Source organism: Manacus vitellinus, unplaced genomic scaffold (assembly GCF_001715985.3).
Source record: "Manacus vitellinus isolate BGI_N305 unplaced genomic scaffold, ASM171598v3 scaffold_18_pilon, whole genome shotgun sequence".
Classification (NCBI taxonomy): Eukaryota; Metazoa; Chordata; class Aves; order Passeriformes; family Pipridae; genus Manacus; species Manacus vitellinus.
In genome coordinates this window covers 15140367-15164411 of record NW_021939324.1, presented here as the reverse complement: position 1 = coordinate 15164411, position 24045 = coordinate 15140367, and the positions used below count along the sequence as shown (strand labels likewise).

General features: G+C 39.7%; 1 protein-coding gene across 3 annotated transcripts in view; it reads right to left on the bottom strand.

Moving 5' to 3' along the window:
* Positions 1–24045, bottom strand: part of PDE4D (phosphodiesterase 4D) — a 340514-nt gene that overhangs the window by 80042 nt on the left and 236427 nt on the right. For all 3 annotated transcript variants that reach the window (XM_018070368.1, XM_018070370.2, XM_018070369.2), the window contains 3 exons: positions 21523–21559; positions 13445–13518; positions 12148–12197 (listed from right to left, as the gene is read on the bottom strand). In XM_018070368.1, coding sequence (XP_017925857.1) covers positions 12148–12197; positions 13445–13518; positions 21523–21559 — 161 coding nt within the window. The remainder of the gene's footprint in view (positions 1–12147; positions 12198–13444; positions 13519–21522; positions 21560–24045) is intronic.

The window sequence follows — 24045 nt, the reverse complement described above, 5'->3', positions numbered from 1 at the left end:
TTCTGTAATATACTCCTGATTTAATTCATGTTTTTTTAGCACAGAAGTAAGTTACCTAGTGTTAAAATTCACTTACTTGGATCTAATCCTACCTTGTTCATTATTATTAAGGAAAAAAACCTTTTATTTCTATCATATTATCCTATAATTTAGGAGAGACTCCCTTAAATTAATGTCTGTCATCTTCATTTTTGGCTTAGCATTCATTTAGCTTCTTATCTAATTTACACTTTCAAATATAGATATCAGTTGCATAAATTAATTTACAATATTGCATGGGGACAGAATAATTAATTGGATTGGCAATTTTATTTCAGCATTTTAATGTAAATATTTGGGAGTAATTTTTAGTATTTAGTAACAACTAAAACTTTATGCATATGGCCATAGCTGCTTCATTAATTCAGAATCTCATTATGATGGGGATAAAACCAAGACATTCCTGGTACAAAAAAAGGTTTGCCACTATACAAGACAGATGAATCTTCTTAACTATGAGCTGATTAAGCACTATGATAAAAACACACAAATTTTCCAATTCTATTAACAGAAAGTAAGAGCCATAAAGCTATACAAACTTGGCTGAATACTATGACTTGTGTTTGATTAAGAAACTCTAAAGTCATACCTCGGCACTTTTAAGATTTCAAATGAAAACTCTCTAGTAAGAACTATTGGCTCTTATTCCTCCAAATTCCCAAAAGCAAGTTTGGTAAAATTCTTGCTGCAGCTTTTCCTGGCAGGTTTCTGCTAGAAAATACTTTAGAATATTTGGGACTATGTTAAGCTGCCCACTGCTGGTGTGTCTTTTATGAATATCAACACCAAGGTGATGTCTATTGGATGACTCTAAAGATTTTGTCCAGGCAGTGTGGGGGGTTAGGGCCTCTGCAGAGCATGTGGATTGCCTGAGACATCTGCTTGCCTCCCCTGGCTCTAAGGAATGTCTTTGGTTGTTCAGGGGCATCTGATAATGAGCCAGCCAACTGGAAGCATGAAAACAGGGGCATGTCTGATTACATGACTGTGCCATTGGTTGCGTCCATGCTGACCAATTACTTCCATGCTTCTCAGTTCCAACCACCACATGTCTTCTGAGGTGAGTTACCTAACATCAGGAAGTCTTTTTGCAAGAATACGTTGTAACTTCTAGCCTGAGAGCAGAAGACTGTTTTAGGCATTGCTTATTCTTGAATTTTTTAATCCTAGTTTCTGAGAAAGAAGTCACAAATTGATTTTCCTACCAGGAGACCTGGAATTACATCTTTCAGCCAAAGATGAGTCACTTTGCAGAATGTAGTACAAAACACATTAGGTCAGAGAGAGAACAAGGAAAAAGGAGGTTTTGTTGTTGTAACTTGTCTCCAGGGTTGCCTGACCATGGCTGCTGGCTGCTCTGATCCACTGCTGTGTTTGGGCTCCTTACTCAGGAACCTGCATATAATAAAAGCAGAACTTACGCACTTCAATGGGTGATCCAATCTCAATGCAGAAGCCCTTAATTTTTAAATGAATACTAAGGAAAGTGAATAGGCTTGAATAGGTCAATTTCTCAGTAATCTATTAATGGAAGAGAGATCTACTTTCAAATCCGTCTTTTCAATTGGACAAAGGATAATGTTTCCCTGATCAGAAAAGTCAGAAGCCGAATGAAGTGTGAAATGAAGGTGCACTCCAACATACATCCAATGTTGGATGCCAACCTGAAGCCACATCTGCCCAGTTTTATTTTCTATATTCATCATCCCATTTGTAATGGGAATGAGAAAAATGACACAGGCAAGAGTCCTATTTTTGCTGATTCTTCTCAAGTTGGTCGTACAAACCAAACCACCTTTTATTCTTTTCAGTTGTTCTGCTGTTGTTATCACTCAGTTTCCTAGTTAGAACAGCTGGGACCAGTTCATCACTGGATGGGTGTAACCCAAAACTGTGTATTCCATAGCCTTCCATGCCATTTCCCAGAAACTGTTATCAATAGACCATTTACACCCTCTGCCCAGAGCAGCCTGACTCCTCAGGCTATAAACTGGATGTTAAGAGGCCTGTGAGACAGGAGGATGCTCCTGTCCTCACACCCATTGTGGAACTCCCCGCCCTGAGAGAGGTACTGAGCATTCCCGCCTGAACTGGAGGATCTGTATAATCTTGGAGCCTTGGGACTTTTTTAACCACTTTTGGGATCCAGAGAAGGACTGTGACCACCACTCAACCAGACTGCAACCACCACTCTTGACTGGACTGCAACCACCACTTTTCAACCAGACTGCAACCACCACTCTCGACCGGACTGCAATCACCACTCTTGACCAGACTGCAACAGCACTCTCACCAACAGGTTTTTCCCTCTCCTTTTATTTTGGACTCAGGGGGTCCAATGAACACCACTCTGTTTATGCCCCAGGGTACTGGGTTATACATTTGGGGTTTGTGGGTTAAAACCAATTGTTTGTCTGTATAGTCATATTTATTGTATTGTTTTATTAAATTGTTATCCTGATTTATAATCTCTCTTATGAGTTAGCTTCATTTCCCCTGCCAGTTTACCTTTAAACTAGCACACTCAGTAAATACAGCACGGGTTCATGTACAATTCTCAATTACCAGTGCCTGTGACACAGGCTGAAAGGAGAAGAAGCACATGAAGCTTGTCACCCTCTCTGTCTCACCAGTGAAATAGGCAGTTTGGGTCAAATGGTGATATAAGGACTTCTACTGATGCAGCAAAATATAAGACCAGTTTAAATGTAAGAAACAAAGATCTATGTTGGGTTGCATATCAGATTATTGATGTGGAGATTGACTATGCCCCTTGTTTTATTTTTAAATTAATCCCTATTCTAACTCCAAAATGTGTGAGTCAATCAAGGCTGTACTACATTGCAGTCTGAAGGAAAAGTAACCTGAAATGCTGGGTGAAGATAACAAGTAGAGGTCAGCCCTATGATGCATTCTAGTCTCTATCCACTTTGATAACCCCACACATTTCCACTGAAACAAACTTGAAAAATTTAAAGTCATACATAAGAGCCAAGTGTTGTTGTTTACACACTTGAAAACAACTACTGTTATTTCCTAATTTTTGATTCGTGGGTGGTTAGCTTCAATTACATAGATATCCTTGCCAGGAATGTTGTAAACTATGACTGTACTTCTCTGTTTAACTTGTTATTTTATGAAAGCTTGTATATTTGTCTATCAGGTATCAGTGTGGAAGGGCAGTATTCAAATATACAGCTATTTTGTACCCCGATTTTATTCACTTCCTTGAATGTGAGATGATACATAAACAGCTTATGTGATTCAAAACCTTGTCAGTCTTCTTTCTGCTGTTCTGCCTCAAGTAAGGTTTAACAAGCCCACTGAGCCTAAATGAGCACTACATATAGATTTAATCTGAAGTCTTTCAGTTAGAAAACTTTTGGAGATTTTGAAGGAAATTAGTGTAAAAAAGAGAGCCTACTGATTACGGAAAATAGGGCTGGCTACTCAGGAAGAGTTTAGGAATATAGTTAGGTCATGTAGAAAGAAAATTAGAGAGATGAAGGCACAACTTGAACTTAATCCTGCCACTTCTGTGAAGGATAACAAAAAGTCCTTCTACAGATACATCAATAGCAAAAGGAGGGGCAAGGAAAACCTCCAATCTTTATTGGACATGGGCAGGAATATAGTTATCTAAGATGAGGAAAAGGCTGAGGTATTTAACACCTTCTTTACCTCAGTTTTCAGCAGTAGGACAGGTTGTCCTGAGGACAGCTGGCTTCTGGAGCTTGTAGAAAGAGATAAGAAACTGAATAGCCCCCTTGTAATCCAGGAGGAAACAGTTAGCGACCTGCTGAGCCACTTGGATCCTCACAAGTCTATGGGACCAGATGGGATCCATCCAAGGGTGATGAGGGAGCTGGCAGAAGAGCTCCTCAAGCCACTCCCCATCATCTACCAACAGTCCTGGCTCACTGGGGAGGTCCCAGATGATTAGAAGTTGGCAAATGTCACGCCCATTCACAAAAAGGGCCAGAAGGAGGACCCAGGAAACTACAGGCCTGTCAGCCTGACCTCAGTGCCTGGCAGGGTTATGGAGCAGATCATCCTCAGTGCAATCACACAGCACCTACAGGATGGACAAGGGATCAGACCCAGCCAACACGGGTTTAGGAAGGGCAGGTCCTGTCTGACCAACCTGATCTCTTTTTATGAGCAGGTGACCCGCCTGGTGGATGAGGGGAAGGCTGTGGATGTGGTCTGTCTGGACTGCAGCAAAGCCTTTGACACCGTCTCCCACAGCATTCTCCTGGAAAAGCTGGCAGCCCACAGCTTGGACAGGGGCACTCTGTGCTGGGTTAGGAACTGGCTGGAGGGCCGGGCCCAGAGAGTGGTGGTGAACGGTGCTGCATCCAGTTGGCAGCCGGTCACTAGTGGTGTCCCCCAGGGATCAGTGCTGGGCCCAGTTCTCTTTAATGTCTTCACTGAAGATCTGGATGAGGGGATCAAGTGTACCATTAGCAAATTTGCAGATGACACCAATTTGGGGGGAGTGTTGATCTGCTGGAAGGCAGGAGGGCTCTGCAGAGGGACCTGGACAGGCTGGAAAGTTGGGCTGATTCCAACAGGATGAGGCCAAGTGCCAAGTGCCAGGTCCTGCACTTTGGCCACAACAACCCCAAGCAGAGCTACAGGCTGGGCACAGAGTGGCTGGAGAGCAGCCAGGCAGAGAGGGACCTGGGAGTTTGGATTGACAGGAAGCTGAACATGAGCCAGCAGTGTGCCCAGGTGGCCAAGAAGGCCAATGGTATCCTGGCCTGTATCAGGAACAGTGTGGCCAGCAGGACCAGGAAAGTGATTCTTGCCCTGTACTCAGTGTTGGTGAGGCCACACCTGGAGTACTGTGTCCAGTTCTGGACCCCTCAGTTCAGGAAGGATATTGAGGTGCTGGAGCAGGTCCTGAGAAGAGCAACAAGGCTGGTGAAGGGACAGGAACACAAGTCCTATGAGGAGAGGCTGAAGGAGCTGGGGCTGTTCAGCCTGGAGAAGAGGAGGCTCAGGGGAGACCTCATCACTCTCTACAACTCCCTGAAGGGAGGTTGTAGCCAGGTGGAGGTTGATCTCTTCTCCCAGGCAGCTATCAGTAAGACAAGAGGGCATGGTCTTAAGCTGTGCTGGGGAGGTTTAGGTTAGATATTAGGAAGAAATTCTTTATAGAGAGAGTAATCAGGCATTGGAATGGGCTGCCCAGGGGAGTGGTAGATTCTCCGTCTCTGGAGGTTTTTAAGATGAGACTGGATGTGGCACTCAGTGCCATTGTCTACTAACTACAGTGGTAGTGGATCAAGGCTTGGACTTGATGATCTCAGAGGTCCCTTCCAACCTGGCTTATTCTATGATTCTATGATTCTGTGAAGATGGAGAGAGCATTCAGTAAGCCTTTACAGTTGTATCCTGTCAATTAACAACCTTTTCCCTAAACTGAAGGGGATGAACTGGAGGCAAAAATACTGTTACCTTTGAAAGAAAAAACAGTTCAATAGTTATGTTTTTAAATTACCCATTTTGAGCAGATATGTTTTTATTATAGCACATGAAAGTGCTACATCAACTGTGACACAGAGGGCTATTTTTTTCTGAATGTAAGCAAATATAGCCTCCATTTAGTAATATCAAATGCTCACAAACTCTGCATGTGCAAGGGATAAAGCTGGTAGTTCATCCCCAAAGGTGACAAAGTGACTGTGAAAGACTGGGGGGGGAGCAGACTCCTGTCTCTCCAATTCCTTACCTGTCAGCTGTGTACCTTGCTTACTATGGTCAGGAGATGTATGAATGAATTTCAGTCTGAATGTAATTTGTGTCCTGTATCTCACAGAGCTATATGATTTTGTTTTTATTGGGGTTAACAAAGCTATAAATGAGATAACCCTCTGTTTAGTTATCATGTTCTAGATAACGGCTTTAATGATTAACTGAAAGGAGTAGATGATGTAAATGTTGCTGTTTTCCAAATCTGCAAAATATTATTCATTGTTTAAGAAAACAATATACAGGTTACTTAAAGTGTTTTGTACTGTAATGATGGGGAATTCATTCAACTCCTCTAGAATTGGTTCAACTCCACTAAAACTGATGATTGTCAATCCTGTATTCCATACATTTGTTAGCAAATTGTGAGCTTATTTTGCAAAAATGAAATCGCTGAAAGTAGCTAAAACAAGGGACATCTGCATTCCTAATTGGCTACTGAACTACATGGACCAGCTGGAGGGATTTCAAGGGAAGCTAAATCTGTGTATGCTCTGGACTCCAAAATATAAATCTGGGGTTCTTTATCTACTATTAGAATTCATAGAAACATTAAATGGTTTGAGTTGGAAGAGACTTTAAAGATCATCTAGATCATCTAGATCCAACATTTTCCACTAGACCAGGTTGCTCCGACCTTCATGCAATCTGGCCTGGAACACTTCCAGGGATGGGGCATCTACAGCTTCTGTGAGCAACCTGTTCCACCCCACAGTGCCTCACCACCCTCACAGTAAAGAATTTCTTCCTAATATCTAATTTAAACCTGCCCTCCTTCAGCTTAAAGCCATTCCCCCTTGTCCTATCACTACACACCCTTGTAAATAGTCCCTCTTCAGCTTTCCTATAGGAAATAGTCCCTCTTTAGCTTTCTTATAGGCCCCTCTAAGTACTGGAAGGCTGCAGTAATGTCACCTCCTCTGGAGCCTCCTCTGGTTCCCCATACAGAACAACTCTCTCAGCCTTTCTTCACAGAAGAGGTGCTCCAGCCCTCTCTGATCATCTTCCTGTCCTTCTTTGGACTGGCTTGAGAAGGTATGAGTCTTTCTTATGCTGGGGGCCCTAGATCTAGATGCAGTGCCCCAGGTGAGGTCCATGAAAACATGATCTGCTGGACATACTTTTCTGATGCAGAGCAGGTGTGATTAGCTTTTTGTGACTGGTTGTAAGCACGCACTGTTAGCTTATATTCAGTTTTTCATCCAGGAAGGAATTGAGTTGGACAGAAGTAATAAAATGATACATACTTATTTATCTGACTGACAGTGACAAGCAGCACTTAACATGTATATGTGCTGTGAGTATCTTCAAAAAAACCACATTTTCAGGACTTCGTTAACATGAATATAGTTTTATCCAGTTTGTCAATTCTTCTCTCTTGTTCTACTACTCTTCACATATTAAAATCCACACTAAACAAAAGAATGTTATGTTTGGGTCCATTTGAGGAAACAGTTGTAATGAATATTGATGTCTTCATGCAATTTACAAAGAAAGGGAATTTTAAAAGCATTCGGAGAAGTTAAAAGGGCACATTTAACTGACTCTTAGTGAGAATTCTGGTCCTAAATGTGAGTATTACACAAAGTCCCCTAGGAAGTAAACTGAAGTGTACTGGCATGTGTGTGCCAGTGATTTCTGTGCATATAAGCACTTGCAAATTTTGAATTCAACCACTGGTGATGTATACTGTTAACCTGCTGTGAGTCTGCAGATACATATGTGCTAACTTCTCAAATAACAGATGGCATCTACCACTGTCTGAATTAGGTGAAAATGCTACAAATCACATTCACACTTGAGAATGTGTCTGTGCTATTTACAGTGAAATAAAAAAAATTGACTGAAGTGAGTTAAATGCATTCAAAATATCCATAGGTGTATGGGTATAAGCAAAAGTACAAGGAACAGAACATTTACATATCACTCAACATACTACACAAAGAACAAAGGCCAATTTATCAAACAAATCCCTCTTTCAAAATAGGCTGTCAGGTTTCTCCAGTGCTTCAGGAAAGCACCCTTCAATCAATAAATTTGAATGAGGATTTCAGGCATTTTACATCACCTCTGCCAAAAAGGTTTGACATTGCAGTTTACCATAGGAATACTTTTGTTGTTGCTGTTGTTGTTGGACATTTTGTTTGGTTTGGTTTTGGTTTTGTTTGGGGTTTTCTTGTTTGCTTATTTGTTGGTTTGGTATGGTTTTGATTTTTTTGTCCACTCCTGTTCTCATGTTTACTTTATTCCTTGTTGTGCTATGGCAGAATCCCAAACATGACTTTTTCAAATACATCAATAACAAAATGAAAACAAAGACTACTTTGGTACTAAATGGAGGGGGGCCCTGGTAACAGACAATGCAGAGAAGACAGAGTTACTGAATGCCTTCTTTGCATCAGTCTTCACTGACAATACCGGCCCTCAGGCATCTCTGACCCAGGAGATCTGGGTAAAAGAATCCTCTCTTGGCCAAGGAGGATTGGGTTGGAGAACACCTAGGCAAATTTGACATCCACAAGTCCATATGCCCTGACAGGATGCATCCATGAGTGCTGTTGGAAACCATAGTGAAGCTGCTCATGATCACTTTTGAAAGGTCATGGCAATCAGGAGAGGTGCCTGAGGATGGGAAGAAAGCAAATATCACCCCTATCTGCAAACAGGGTAAGAAGGAGGACTGAGGGAACTACCAGCCAGTCAGCCTCACCTCAATCCCTGGAGCTACTCCTTCTAGAAGCCATCTAGCCACATGGGTGACAAGAAGGTGATCAGGAGTAGGCAGCATGGATTGACTAAAGGTAAATCATGCTTGACCAACCCGATTGCCATCTACAATGAAACAACTACCTGAATGGATGAGGAGAGAGCAGTGAATATTTTCTAACTCAGCTTCAGCAAGTCTTTCAACACTGTCTCTCACAATCTCCTCAAAGGCAAACTCAGAAAGTGTGATCTGGATGAGAGGACAGAATTGTAGTATAAAACCTGCAAGTTCAATCCTTGAGTCACAGATAGTTTCATTTTTTTTGAAAACAAAACATTTATATTTTACTAGTTGTGTTAAGAGAACTATGTCCACTTGAAATGAAACAGAAGTGACCTCTTGGTCACGGCCCAGAAAATATGATTCATAGTGAGAGGAACCTCTCTTCTAGTGGAAGTACAGAACACCAAACATGGAAGTACTGTATAGCAAACAGAGTTATCCCAGGCTGGTCTCAGTCATGGGAGAGAGATGGCACTTTTAGGGAGGAATTCATCTCCCTTTGAAGACAACATCTAACAGAAGTAAGTTTTCATGTGCTCTTATTCACACTGACTATAGATAAAATAGATATTTACAGCCTAGAGTCTAAAGCAAGTACGAAAAGTACAATCTAAAAGGTCTGTTGTTACAGAAAAAGCTCCCATTTCACCCCCAATCTGTCTGCAAAAGGAGTACTCAGTATGGTATAGCACAATTGGCTGATACTGAATTTCAAGTATGTCATTGATATTCATTAGCTTCTATCAATAAAGCTACAAAATGCATTCATGTGGATATATTGTATAGATTTTATTTTGATCATCAACTTCTACATATTTACATTAAAAAATCACTGTAAATTTTAAGGCCACCATGGTTGCTGTTGCTCCTAAGAATTTGAACATATGATTCCTGTGCCACCTGACTTCTCAATTTGACAGTTTCTTCATTTTTTGCTAAGGTATTTTGTCAACAAATTTGTGCCTCTGGGTGAATTCTTAAAATAGGAATTTTGCTCTTACTATTTTAGTCACTTAGCTTTACCAAATTCCTTTTCATATTTCTCTTGTTGTTTCCCCCATATCTTCTGCAGTAGTTCCCTCCTGTGATCATTCGTTTCCTCAGACAGAGTCTTCCCAAAGACATGTCTTCCAGGAAGCTTAGTAACATAAAATCTCCATCTTAAGTGTCTGTTTTCTGGTTTATGTTTTATATAGTTTAGTGACTCTGTTTGTTACCTAGTTTGTTACACTGGTGATCAGTTCCCAATGAGATTGCTAGCTGAGCTGTCTGGATGATGTGATAAGGCTCTACCTGTCTAGTGTATTGTTCTGGGTTTTCCATGACACAAACTCTGAAAACAGCACAACCAGGAGGATTTCTCAGCAGGAAGGATCTGCATAAGCTACATTTTGAACATTCCCCATTGAAAAAGCTTAGTAGTGTCTGAAAGGGTTTTCAAATATTCTGTGAAGAGCAGGAAAAGTGTTTACAATATATCTTCATACTTAACATAGTGCTGTAATGCAAGGTGTTTTACTAGGATTTTGTATGCCCCAAGGACATAACCATGCATACTTCTGTGCCTATGCCATGAACTTTGTTGCTATGGAAATACCAAAACCAGGCTGTAACTAAGAGTAGGCAAACCTATTCATGCAAAATAGTATCCAGCCTCAGTCTCCAGAATGAATTGTAGCCATTTTCGTGCTTTATACTGGCTTAATATTTTTTCTTTATCGTTAAAGTCTTTCAACCACTTATATCCACCAATGCACAGAACCCCAGCTCATCCAGTCCAATGCATAATTTGGGCACAGCAATTCCAGCAGCATCTCTGAGAAATCAGATAAAACTAAATTAGATTAAATTATCCTTAGTATTCTTTGCCTTTTCTTGCTTCCTTTGAATTTATTGGCAAAGAAGCATTTTCTAATTGCAGCCCTTACTGTACCACCTTCCTTCTAAACATTAAAATTTTGGATGATATGTAAATATCCTCTAAGGATTAATTGAATGGAAACCTTCAGATCAGGGAGAATTTAAAAAGAGCAACAGCATCTTCCAACAGAGACTATCCTTGGTCTTGCTGTCTGAGCAGCTTCTCCTGCTGGAGAAAAGAAGCTGACCTCAGGCAAGTGACTGTGGGAGAGCATGTGAGGTAGGCCCGCTGTGTGTTCACATGTATGCACATCTGCTCTTGTGGATATTGTATTTATTTATTGTCACAAATTTTACTGTGTAATGGGCTTTCTAAAGTTAGTCCCTTGAAACCAAAGAAGGAGTCCTATTTCGAGTATGGAGTATTTTCAAGTAATGGCTTATGGAGAGCAATTTGAAACCAATTACCTCTTAAAGGAATATATTAACAAAGGATTGTGATTATAATTTATTTATATCTATCTATCTTCTTTCCATTTATTTATTTAATTTACATGAATTTAAGTGTGATTGCAGAACATTCTTAAACAAGGATGCCTTTCTGTTTATAGATTTGAAGACTTAACCTTCTGTTTCCTGTTAAGCCCTATACATAAATGGTCATGTTGCATGATTAGTTCCTAGGAGAATAAAGCTGTACAGAACTGCCACGATTGTGTTCTTTTGAGGTAAATATGGATATTGTGGTAGGTTAGCTGAAAAACACCATCCATTTTAACATATTTCAGAGCCTAAAGACAGAAACTATTTAACATTATAAAGGCACGCTTCTTCTCAAAACTGGGGAAGTAGCATTTCTTCCTTGAATTACAAAGCTATCATATAATTAAAAAGGCAAAAGGTATTTTGAAAATTATGGAAAATTATGTTTCTGGCTTTGGTTTAAATGATAATTTGCCTGTTTAGTAACTGTCTTTATACTTTCATCAAGAGGCAAAGCAAATGCTCTTTCACTCTGACAGAACATGATAGAGAAAGTAACTACCTGGAAAATTACTAAGTGTAAGAACATGTGAACTAACATGATGCAAAAAATATGGGGTCAAATAAACTGTATTCCCATAAAGATGACCAAGACCAAGTTGCCATAAAAATAAGCAAAAGTGCTGTAGGGTAGAATTTTCCAAAGTATTCACATAATTTACAGTGCTAGTTAATGTTTCCTTAGAAATAATAGTCTTTTAAAAGGAAATTACTTTTTTGTCTTAACTACAAATGTTATAGAAATAGAATTTACCATCCTAAATCAGAAAAATCAGTTTTGATAATTTCTTCTCATTGCCTAAGTGCTTGTAATGCAAAGACTTTGCCCCTTTATAGCTACAGAACTCTATATCCCAAAAAGAAAGATCGATACATTCCTCATACCAGTTTTTTCTACTAGGTTTCATTACAAGAAGGTACTAAAGAATGTAATCATGAAACAGTCACACACTGCTATATAAGAAAAAAGAATTGGGAAAGAACTTAAAACCAGGTTAATAAGACAGAAATCAAAAGCTAACATGATAGAACACTAAAAGTCACCAATTTGAGTCATGACATGACTCAAAACCTCTTTAATAAAAAAGATATAAGGAGATATACAAGGAGACAATATAAGGTTATTTTTATAAAATACAGTGTTCAGTGAGACGGTTTTATAAATAAATTCTTCTTACCTGTTATAGTTGCTTTGTTAATAGATGGTTGGTTACACATTGGTGATCGTCTATTGAAAAGAAAATAAAAAAGGTCTAAGCCTGATAAACTCACAGATGACTAAATCCTTGAACAATATAATAGAAAATATTGGGAAATAAAATATTGGGAAAAAAAACCTTGGGAAATTAATTTGGAATGGACTACGCTGGCATTGCCAAAGTTCATTTACAGCAGATATTTCTTTCTGGTGTAGAAGAGAATTCCTAACTGACCTCTCTGAAACCTCTCTGCAGATTGGGAACTCTAAGATAGGAATATTTTAGGAACTTAGAAGTTTATTAAAAGCCTGCCGAATCATACATAGAGCTTCTACCTAGTTTAAAATATGATTTATATACATAGTTAGCATTATTCTAACAAGTCTTGTGCTTCCCATATTCTCTGACTTGAAATGTTTCTTTTAATTATTTTTCACTCTATTATTTTTTCTGTACATTTCACACATTTTTTTGCATCTACGTTTCACAATAAGCTTTAAGGCAAACAGTTCAGTGGAATGTTTTGCCCACTGAAGAACGCTATAAGATATTGGACTGACACAGCTGCATAGGGATGTGAGTTATGGATGAGTGAAAGCAGGGAACACCTAAGGTCTGCATATTCCAACAAAGAGACATGGAAATACCTTCTGGTAGCATTGCATATGCAATGGTAGGCAACTGTCTTTGGAATGCTAATTACTTCTAAGCTCTAGAGATGCACATTTTGGGTGAGAGAAATGACTGCACTATGAAATTTGCCAGTGTAGGTAACATTCATGTTCACTGTGACTCTGTAACATGACTGGAGAAAGATCATATTTATAATGCCTCATTTATAATTATGAATTACTCTGCATGAGTGGGATGTCACTATCTTGGATGAGTTAGGCAGAGTTCTAGGTTCAGATCATGCAAGCAGCTCTCACTGACTGAAGCTGTCTGCTTACTCAGGATCATTTGCAAGACTCAGACTGTGCCTGAATCATCTTTGAATGATCTTTGACATATGACCAATTTATTGAAAATCATACAGTTGCACAAAACCACTCCAAGTTTATGTGAGGACAGCAATGCAAGATCAGTTAGAAGGCAAGGGGGCTTTTGTCTCAGCTACCAAGAATAACATCTTCAAGGGATTAATAAGCTATTACTCATGCACGTTTTATGCAGGTTCAGTGGCACAGGCTGAAATCTGTAACATCTAATCATCATTTTCAGTTTACATTAAAAAGTATCACTGCAAAAATTTCAGTGGCCAAAAAATGACACTCACTTGCTGGGTGCCCGATCTTGTAAATTGGTTAATGCAGCAAAGTTATTCCGTACAGTACGCAGGCTGGCCAGCACCTGGAACAGACAAAGTGATTTCAGTATAAATGTCTGCACAAGTGAGACTGATTTCTCTCTGCTCCACTGTGCTGAACGAAAAAGGAAAGGGCATTGCAAAACAACTGTAAAAGGTTTCCAGGGTTGGTTAGTCTGCAGCCTTTGACCATTATTTAACAATAACATGTCTGTAATAGGAGAGCATAGTTTATTTCTTTTTTTTTCCCCATAAACAACTCATTGTTTGATAAAGGCAAGCTTACTTGAGAAGGAGGAAAGTTTTTCATTTTAGAATACTACTTATTTCTTTAAAATTACCATGAAAGTGTTTGAGTTTGGAAGATCTTACCCCTTTCAAGCCTCATACTTCATGCATAAGAAATAATTAGAGAATCTTCCATTTGCCATTCAGTCCCCACAAACTCCAAAGGGAATAAGATTGTCTAGACTGCCAGGAAAAATATATGTGTCTCCTTTAAGATGCACAGTTGATTTGGGGACTTAGTGCAGAAGACCAGAAAAAGAGGAAGGGAAAATGGCTGCACTGTAAAGTTCTTACAAACTTTACACATTGGGAAAAGAAAAACTACTTCCTTTCTGGACTTAATTTCATGCAAGATATCATATAGTAGATGCAGTAGAGGAGTGTCTTCTTGTTATAAGTGGCACAGGCACTCTCTTCTGAAGGCAGATAGATAAATGCAATAAATTTTGTACCACATAAGCATAATAAGATGAACCTCTCTAACAAGAGAGAGCTAGTTCAGTTGATGTCAGACAGGAACCATGAGTTCTTTGGAACCATGCTGGAACTGGGAGGAAGCAGACACACTAACCACTGGTGTGTCTGCAGAAGTTGCCCATTTTTGTTTCCCAGCCCAGACTGGGCTGGTGAACTCACCAGAGGGATAATGAAAGCAGGAATGGGAATTTGGGTTTTAGAGGTCTGATTTGAGGAGGACACAACCCTCTTTTCATAGCACCTTAAATTTATATAGGAGATAGGAAGGAGATGGGAGACTGAAAAGAATAAATTAATGAAAGCCTGTAACAGAAAATATTCAGAAGTTAATAATAACTGGCAGTGTTCAAGCTATAGTAAGTAATTACCAAATGAGATAATAAAAATACATTTGTTTAACTAGATGGTATTAATTTCATTATGTTTTTCTTTCCAAAGATCAGGAGGCACAGTTACATATTCTACATTCAGCAAGGAATAAAAATATATGCCATCAGATTTGCATTCCCAGGGAACAGTGACATTAAAAAATATTGTATTTAGATGTTGCATGTAGACAGATGGAAATCAGGCATGAACTGGGCAGGTGAAAGATGATCTTGGAGTTCAGAGATCCAAAACCAAATACTTCAAATACAGTGAAAAAGTACTGAAGCATGAAAATATTGTAAAAGGAAAATATGAGTTGAAGGTAGAAGGAAAAGGAAAGCATAAAGAAGAAGTTTGGCTATTAAGAGGCTCATTTTAGTGACTGCAGTCCATTTTTACTTCTCTTTTGTCCATCTGCCTGGGTTCAGTTTACATGTGTCAGGATGCTGAGATGGTTTGTGTGTCCTAGTATTTTCAGAGAAAGGTATCTATGTGGCTTCCAGAGCTGTTCCAGGGCATGAAAAAATATAGTCAGTTTTCCTGGCTTCAAGTTCCTACTCAATAAACCCTGTTGGACTCAAACTGGCTGCATATGCAGGTGCACTGAGAATTGGAAGCACATAATTAAGGTAATGAAGTGACTCCTCAGAGAGTGACCTCAGGTATAACCATGCTTCTCCGATCTGCTTGTTCTGAATGGCAATGAATGGCTCTGTACTTGCTGCACAGAGCAGTTTCAGACAGGTTAGTAGGCTAGACACATTGCCATCTGAAAACATGAAGCTAGCTTAGGTATGTTTTGGATCTGAAATAACAGGACATTAAACAGCAGGGGCACCGAGAAAAGAAGTGGTCAGAGCTGCAAGGTTGCTCAAGGCCAGTTATGAGTGGAGGCTAACGAGGCTTGCTGGACCCATGCTCAGGTCCCAGACAGGCTGCAAGGGTGTCTCTCTATGTGTACACATAACCAGAATTTTCTAATGTCTGAAATAATATGAATCTGTCCTTTTTTCAGAAAGCAGAGTCTTGACTGTTGTTTTGTATCTCCTCTTTATTCTTTAGGTCCAGGAGTGAAATGTCCAGTACCTGCCCAGCATCCTAGATGCTTATAGCATTAATGGAACACAAGTCTTACAAGGAGAGGCTAAGGGAGTTGGAGTTGTTTAGTCTGGAGAAAAGGAGGCACAGTTACATATTTTACATTCAGCAAGGAATAAAAATATATGCCATCAGATTTGCATTCCCAGGGAACAGTGACATAAAAAAATTATCACTCTCTACAACTACCTGAAAGGAGTTGTAGACAGGTGCAGGTCAGTCTTTTCTCCCAGGTAACAAGTGATAGAACAAGATCACAGAATCACAGAATCACAGACTCACAAAATTAATTACGTTGGAAAAGACCTTTGAGATCATCAAGTCCAACCTTTGACTGATCACCACCTTGTCAATTAGAGCATGCAACTAATCGCCATGTCCAGTCTTCTCTTAAACACCTGAAAGGACAGTGACTGCACCACTTCCCTGGGCAGTCCATTCCAATGTCTAATCACCCTTTCCATGAAGAAATTCCTCCTAATGTCCAACCTAAGCCTCCCCTGGTGCAGCTTAAGACTATGTCCTCTCATCCATCGCTAGTTGCATGGGAAAAGAGGCCAACACCCCCGGCCACAACCTCCTTTCAGGTAGCTGTAGAGAGTGATAAGGTCACCCCTGAGCCTCCTCTTCTCCAGGATAAATAACCCCAGCTCCCTCAGCCTCTCCTCACAGGACTTGTGCTCCAGGCCCTTCACCAGCTCCCTTACCCTTCTCTGGACCTCCTCCAGCACCTCAATATCCTTCCTATATTGAGCAGCCCAGAACTGGACACAGTACTCAAGGTGTGGCCTCACCAGTGCCAGTATAGGGCAAAAATCAGGATGCCATTGGCTTTCTTGGCCATCTGGGCACACTATCGGCTCATGTTTACCAGTACCCTCAGGTCCTTTTTTGCTTTTACTTTCCAGACACTCTGTCCCCAGCTTGCAGTGCTACCTGGGGTTGTTGTGACCCAAATGTAGAACCCAGCACTTGGCCTTGTTGAACCTCATACCATTGGCCTTGGTCCATTGATCCAGCCCGTCCAGATGCCTCTGCAGAGCCTTCCTGCCCTTCAGCAGATAAACACTCCCACCCAACTTGGTGTCATCTGTGAATTTACTAAGGGTAGACTTGATCCCTTCACCCAAATCATCAGTAAAGATATTGAATAGAACTAGGCCCAACACTGATCCCTGGGGGACACCACTAGTGACCGGCTGCCAACTGGATGTACCTCTGTTCACCATCACTCTCTGGACCCAGCCATTCCAACAGTCCTTAACACAGGGAAGAGTGCACCTGTCCAAGCCATGCGATGCCAGCTTTTCCAAGAGAATGCTGCTGGGTGTCAAAGGCTTTGCTGAAATCCAGGTAGACAGCATCCACAGCCTTTCCTTCCATCCACTAGGTGGGTCACCTGGTCATCAAAGGAGATCAAGTTTGTCAGGCAGGACCTGCCTTTCCTAAACCCTTACAGCTGGGTCTGATCTCCTGGTTGTCCTGTACATGGCACATGATGGCACTCAATAATCTACTCCATAACCTTTCCAGACACCAAGGTCAGGATGATAAGCCTATAGTTCCCTGGATCCTCCTTCCAACTCTTCTTTTGGATGGCCGTCACATTGACCACCCTCCACTCATCTGAGACCTCTCTGCTCAGCCAGGACTGATGATAAATGATGGAGAGTGGCTTGGCCAGCTCTTCTGCCAGCTCCCTCATCACCCTATGATGGATCCCATTTGATCCCCCTTGTGAGTGTCTCAGTGGCACAGCAGGTCACTAACTGCTTCCTCCTGGATTACAGAGGGTCTACTCTGCTCCCTGTCCCCATCCACCTTTTCAGGGGGCTGGTTGCCCTGAGGATCACTTGTCTTACCATTGAAGACTGAGGCAAAGGTGTCATTTAAGTACCTCATCTTTGGTGACAATATTCCCCATCACATACAATAAAGAATGGAGGTTTTCCTTGACCCTCCTTTTGTTATTAATGTATTTATAAAAGCACTTTTTATTATCCTTTGCAGAAGTGGCCAGAATAAGTTCTAACTGAGCTTTTGCCTTTTTGATTTTCTTTCTAGATGAACTCATCATGGCCAGTCTTCGTGAGCGAAGATTTGGGAAAGGTCTTTACCCTTCGAGCCTGCGTAGTGGATTTTTTAGGTGAGACACAGTGTGCGCTGAACTGAGCCCACCCTTTAATCCTGAGGTTCATCTGCTGGGGCCGAGGAAGCTTGGACAGTGGCAGTGAGGTCCTCAGGACGTGGGTTTGTTTAGAGTGACCTTCTCTTAGATGGATGGCCTTACAGGGCTGACGAGCTCCATCTGCCCGGAGGAGTTCCCTGACCGGGAATTGAACCCGGGCTGCAGTGGTGAGAGCGCCGCATCCTAACCACTAGACCACCAGGGGGCCCCCTCTAGATGAACTAATGACATCTTTAACCACTTCCTGAGCTGCCTGTCCCTTTTTCCAAAGATGAGACATCCTCTTTTTTTCCATGAGTTCCTGCAAAATCTCCCTGCTCAGCCAAGGCCTATCGTCTTCCCTCACGACTTGTCTTTTGAGACAAAGGGACAGTCTGCTCCTGTGCCTTTAAGAATTCTCTCTTAAAGTATGTTCAGTCTTCCTGGACCTCTTTGTTTTTAAGGGCTGATTCCCAAGGGACTCTCCGGACCAGTGTAAACTCTCCAGGGTAGAGGTTTTGTTGACACCACTCCTTTATTCACTGAGTAGTGAAAACTCTATTATATCATGGTCACTGCGCCCCAGACAGCCTCTGACCACCACATCTCCTACCAGCCCTTCTGTGTTTGTAAACAGCAGGTCTAGCAAGGCACCGCCCCTGGTAGGCTCACTTACCAGCTGCAACAGGAAGTTATTTTCCACACACTCCAGGAACATCCTAGACTGCCTCCTTTATGTGTGTGGAGTTTCCAGCAGACATATGGCAGGTTGAAGTCTCCCATGACTGAGATGAAATGGCCTCAAGTTCCACCAAGGGAAGTTTAGATTGGATGTTATGAAAAATTTATTCACTGAAAGGTTGGTCTGCATTGGAACAGCCTGCCCAGGGAAGTGGTGGAATCACCATCCTTGGAAGCATTCAAAAAACATGTAGATGTGGTGCTAGGGGACATGGTTTGGTGGACCTGGCAGTTTTAGGTTAACAGTTGGACTTGATGATCCTGGACATCCTTTCCAACATAAACAATTCTATGATTCTATGGTTATAAATGCACATATATTGACAGTTTCTGCAAGTACAAGCCACCCCCACATACATTGCAATAAATGTGTAAGTGAAAACAAAAAGGTTGGTCATTGGCTACAATGGATCTAAACAACTTGATTTCTTGTATAAAGGTATTAATATTTATAAGTGTATTATCTTAGAAGCGCATAAAATAATATTTCAATTTTCCACTACAATTTTCTTTAAGTGACAGTTAATGCTGCCCACAGAGGTTCTACTTGTGCTTAGTATTTCTAGAGTTACATTTGTGGGCATAAAGCAACCCATCACGTGCAAACTGCTTTAGGCTTAATCTCTAAGTAAATATTAATATTTTCAAAATCAAGTTATATATAAACAGTTGCAAACAAATTTTAAATATTGAACTTTTTTTTGGTAATTAAAAACCTACAGATTTTTTCCTTAAGTTTCAAATCCCTCAAATTATTTTGTAAAGTGAAATTCTGTGAATAATTAAATTACAGCAGTTGCTGTATATTAGAATATAGGGAAATGCAACTGACAATATCCTTGTGATAATTTTTTTTTTTAATTTTTGCTTTAAAAATTCCATTCTAGTAAATATAGTAAATTATCACGTCCTGGGACCAGTTTCTATGTGGGGGACACAGTATGCCACTCTGCCTCCACATAGAAAATGCAGCTGCATTACCATGGTGATATGCTGAAAAGAAACTCAAATGCTAAACTAGGATTATTACCACCAGGTGGCTCATGATCAAATGAAATAAGCTTCCTGATCAAGTGAAGAAAATACAGATGGTTTGAAATAACTTGAAAATGTGTTCCTCACACTGTGATGCACACAAAAAATGCACTTACATGTTAAAATATTGCTTTAGGAAGACATTAAAGTGGTAGTTTTTATGATGTGGACATGTACTGGGACGTGTGGACATTGTACTGGGAGATGGCATCCAGTGTCTGAAGTCCTGAGTGAGGTCCTAACACTGCTAATGTAACTCAGAGGGATGGGCTCAGTGCTTCTTCTGTCATCAGGCCCCACTTGGAGATGAGATTTTGCATATTCTATACTTTTTAGATAAAGGTGATGTTTTTCCTAAGAGTCTAGTCAGATGTCACTTCCCCTCTATTAGGCACACTCTCTCAACTGCATCTCAGTTTCTCCTGTGTCAGGGAATGTGACATGATCATTCACCCTGTAAGTGCTTTTTCTCTTGTTCCACAGAAATAAAACCAAGTTGACTTAAATCACTGCTAACAGGGTTTTGCACTGGAAAAGCTCACAATCAATTACAGTACCTTGGTGAAAGTAGCCATAGCATTCAACTGCTTTTGCTCTATTTGCTGAACCACATCCATTAATGCCAACAAGAATACAGAACTGCCCTTAAAAGAAAGGGTGTTTTGTTCCCAGGAAAAGGATATCCATAAATGAGGTGTACTATTTGCTGTTTTCTAGGGAAGCTAGAACCTAGGAAAACTGTGTTCTAGGGAAACTACGTGGCACAATTTGCAAACAAAAATCAGATTACAATGAACAGGAACGATAGTAAATATTACTGGATTGCTTGAGCATCATAAAATTTATATTTTTTTCTGTGCTTAAAAGTTAGGTTTTCAGTTTCCTAAGGAAATAAAACCAGAAGTTGTTTGACTTTTTTTAATTTTTTTTCCTGTAATTTCTTCTCTTCCATTATTGTTTAAGTATATTTAATATTTCAGAGACTTCAGAGTATTTTTATAAAATGCCCTTGCTTAATGTTTTCTCTGCTAATAAAAGATGATGGTATTATTCATATTAAGAACTTGCTCCCAGTTTTATAAACACTGTATCTGCTTACAATATAATTAAATATCTAATAAACTATTAAATAAATATTCTTTTAACAGCTTATTATTAGACCAGAGCAACCTGCATATTGAGACTAAAGTTGCACATTTTATTGTTATTTGAGACTGCTATGTGACTTAACCTTTCTTTTTCCATTCACCTACAATCACATATGACTTTGTAATTACACTGAATTGATTTTCATTCCTATCTATTTCAGAGTAAAATCTATCATCATGAGTTCAAAGAATATCAATATTAACTTTTCATACATGATAAGACAGCTCTATTGTGAAAAATTGTGAAGACTTGATCTGAATTATAAAGAATTTTGAGGTGATATTTTATAAAACAGACTCTGAATAGAAAAACCAAACACATGGTTTTGCAAAAGAACATAAGTATTCTAGGTAAAACTTATGTCTAGAAATCACATTTTATTTAATGCATAAAATATGACCAAATGAAGAAATTGTAATTATAAAAAGTAATAGAATAACAGAAAGCAGAGATTTGTCTTCATTATGACTGCCTGTTACAGTATTTGAAGAGAGATCAAAGGTGTTTATTGTGCTGTTGCACTTCAATTTTCAGATAACCAAAAAGCTTTAAGAAAGAGAGGTGTAAGTAATGAGAGTGGGAAGTTTACACCTTTCTGTTTAGACATTTTTCTTGTTTCAAGCAAACATATCTTATACAATAATAATGATAGAAAACAACTAGTTTGGCCATTTAGTCTTTAAATTACAAGATCATGTGAGAAATATAGCAAAATTGTGCCTACCTGAGCAAACGGCGTCACAATCAAGTCATCTCCATGTCTGAAAAAATAAGCAGAATTGTGAGTTAGGTATTACCAAAAACTTATCCTGCTGCTTCAACAGGAAGAAAATCGGCTTTTAAAATGCTCTGTCGGTAACTCCAGTTTTATTCTTCTGCAATTACACAGTACTATTGCTTTACACATTCTATGAAAATTAAATTTGAACTTAGTTATTGCCCAACTGCCTGGCATGTCTATGGGATGACTGACAGACCAGCTGGTTTCTTCATTGCAGGTTGGGCAGCTGACTGACCACCCAGGACTAATCTTGAGAGATTTCATCCCAAAAGATGGAGGTGAAAGTTCCAAAAATTACTCCATTTACCAGCAGGCTTGTGAGCACTGGATGGGTGACTAAACGCAGATGGCTGGGCAGTGCATTGCAGATGAATGAAAACCTAGTAAAACTTTCAAACTGACTGAGACTTCTGTAGCTATAGGGGGTGTGACCAAGTGTGTGCTGTTGCTGTGGCAACCTCACCTACACCAGGGCTGACATCTGGGCAAGGTGCCAGGATGACGCATTGTAGGGGAAAAGGGAGAAAGCGAAAGCGGAGTTCCTTCTCTTCAGTGCCGAAACCTGCCACCTGAAACGGTTTTAAAAAGATATAGTATTCTAAATACAAGTAGACTGAAGGGCTTAAGAGTAGCATCTGTAGCATTGAGGATATAGAGTCAAAACGTGGGGACAGGGACAACTTGCAGGTTTCAGTTATCTTACCTAGTATATGACAGCAATTGAGGTAAAAATAAATTTTCCAAAGACAAAAATCCAATATGACTCTGTTTTTAATTTTCCTATACTTTTCTGTGGTGAATTTATCATGATGAATTACAAGTTGCAGCTTCTCACAGAAACTACTATTGCTTTTGTGCTGTTTTAATATTATTTAAGTTTAAGTGCAATATATGAGTATTTAACAATGGATTTCAAGTCCTTGAAAAGCTAATTAGAAAAAGGCTGATAAAAGGAGAAATATGATTTGTGTCTGAGATGCTACAACATCATTCTTACAATTTATATACTGTCCACAAGACAAAAATTGTTTGCAAGTATTGCAAAAACCCACTAAAAAAGCAGTACATGCAATCTGTACTTCTGTACAATCAGTCTGTAAGGACAAAACTCCCCAATATTAAAAATTATCAGAATACTTAATATCTGTGTAACCATTTTTATTCACATCTCTTTTATTCCTTTTGTAATAGAGGCGTGGATTTTTATGGACTCTGTGGAAGAAGTCTGCAGTTTTAATACAGTCTTTGCAGGAGTGGTTAGAATAGGGTGTTGCTTCAAGTGAAACCACAGTCCCAGACTGGCTGGAAAGCATGTAAGCAAAACTGAGAGAAACATGTCACCATGGGAGGAATGCTCAGCGTCTTTAATAACTCAATGAAGCCAAATCCAGTTGGGTATTAACAGGGGAGTAAATGAGCAGCTGCATTAGTATCTCTTTATGTTTTCACTGGGTCATGAAAACATTAGCAAATGCCCTAGACTATCATTTTGGATTAGGATTGCTTAATGAATTACACAAAGGCTTTAGCAGAAGACAAGCCAAATTCCTCTTGTCTTTTTCTTTCCTATTCTCCACTGAAACAGCCACAGTGTAACTACACTACCTCACTTCCAGAAAAATTATACTCTTTGTCTTCAAGTTCTGTGAAATGACATTATCTGATATATGACAACTGGTTTAGTTGTTTCTCAGTAATGCCTGTTAATTTTTTACCTTTTATAAAGAATATTTTTACTGTTTGCATATAGCCACTCCATTTTCACTTCTGTTTTGACACTTAAAAGAGGCACAGCTCAAAACACAAACCCGTTTTTTACTGATCCAGTCAATTTCCCACATTTGGAAATTATGAAGGGGTAGCATTCTGAAGATGAAAATGTTTACAGGTAGCAGCAGGACTGGACAAAGAACACAAATATTAAATGTTTTCTACCTGTAAATAAGCCAGATAGTGTAGAGATAGTTCTTTCTAGCATCTGCCAATGGCAAACTCTCTTCTGAATGCCTAATACATGACACAAATACACAAACTATTCATCCATGCCTTAACATCCTGCTACAATATAGTTGTTAAGTGTCAAAGTGCAGATTGGCAAAAAATATGAAAATAAGATTGTCCTCCATCTCAATATCTCTTGTGGACTTCCTTATTAGCAGTGGCATTTTCTTGCTCTTCATTTCTTGCCATTCAGTGCCCCTGTTTGCCAGCCTTTAATTCTGAGGGACTTATAAAAGGCAACAAGTACACGTTCCTGAGCTTTCTGCCTTGGAGGTTTTTTTTTCTTTTACATAAAATAGCATGATTCCACTCCTCTCATTTTCAAACTTTATTCTACTTGAGCTCTTTCTGGATTGCATTTTGTTGGACAACACTGATATCATACTGTAACTTTTTATTTTTTAGAAGATGCATTATTAAGTAACAATTTAATGTACTGAAATCAAGCCAGAATTTAATTTTCAC